General features: G+C 26.6%; 1 protein-coding gene across 1 annotated transcript in view; it reads right to left on the reverse strand.

Annotated features, from left to right (window-relative positions):
• Nucleotides 1–283, reverse strand: part of LOC110423422 (putative methylesterase 11, chloroplastic) — a 5,901-nt gene extending 5,618 nt beyond the window's left edge. The window contains exon 1 of the mRNA XM_089784718.1: nt 14–283. Within this exon, the coding sequence (XP_089640844.1) occupies nt 14–283 (270 nt within the window). The remainder of the gene's footprint in view (nt 1–13) is intronic.
• Nucleotides 284–635: the final 352 nt, after the last annotated feature.

Raw genomic sequence — 635 nt, forward strand, 5'->3', positions numbered from 1 at the left:
GTTTCTCGTCTACTTCCGCAATTCGAAAATCAACTTGCGGACGAGTTCGAAAATCGCCCTCATTTAGTAAAGCCATGGAAATTGAAAAAGGATTCCTAGATGATTGTTGATAATGCAATCGGTGAAAATCAGGAGTAGAAAGAAAGTTGCAAAACCCTTTAGACACACACTTGAATCTGGAAAGGCTCTTCACTGGTAGTCGTGAAAATATGTCCAACATATCAAATAGTAGCTGGTTAGGCTTCATCATCACCTTCTCTTTTACTTTTTCTAAAAACGCCATCTCCATCTCCTTCTTCTTTCTTTATACCTTGGATCGGCGATTATAAATAGGCAAGATAATGAGTCTCTAATTAATCAACTAAATATATTAACTATTATATTTAAAATTTTAAAATAAAACTTAATTTTAATTTTTTTGTTATCATATTTTATTATTTTTTAAAAAATTTTATATTAATACGACAAGATATCACTTTATAAATATGGCTAGAAAAAAAAATTCAATTCTTTTTTAAAATATAAAATTTATTTTATTAATAAATTATCATATTAAATTCAATAACAATATATAAATATTCTACACTTACATTAATAATGTAACAATTTTGTTTCTTTAGTTACATGTGGTAATT

The sequence above is a fragment of the Theobroma umbraticum genome, unplaced genomic scaffold (assembly GCF_002168275.2).
Source record: "Theobroma umbraticum cultivar Fairchild unplaced genomic scaffold, ASM216827v3 scaffold_20.0, whole genome shotgun sequence".
Classification (NCBI taxonomy): domain Eukaryota; kingdom Viridiplantae; phylum Streptophyta; class Magnoliopsida; order Malvales; family Malvaceae; genus Theobroma; species Theobroma umbraticum.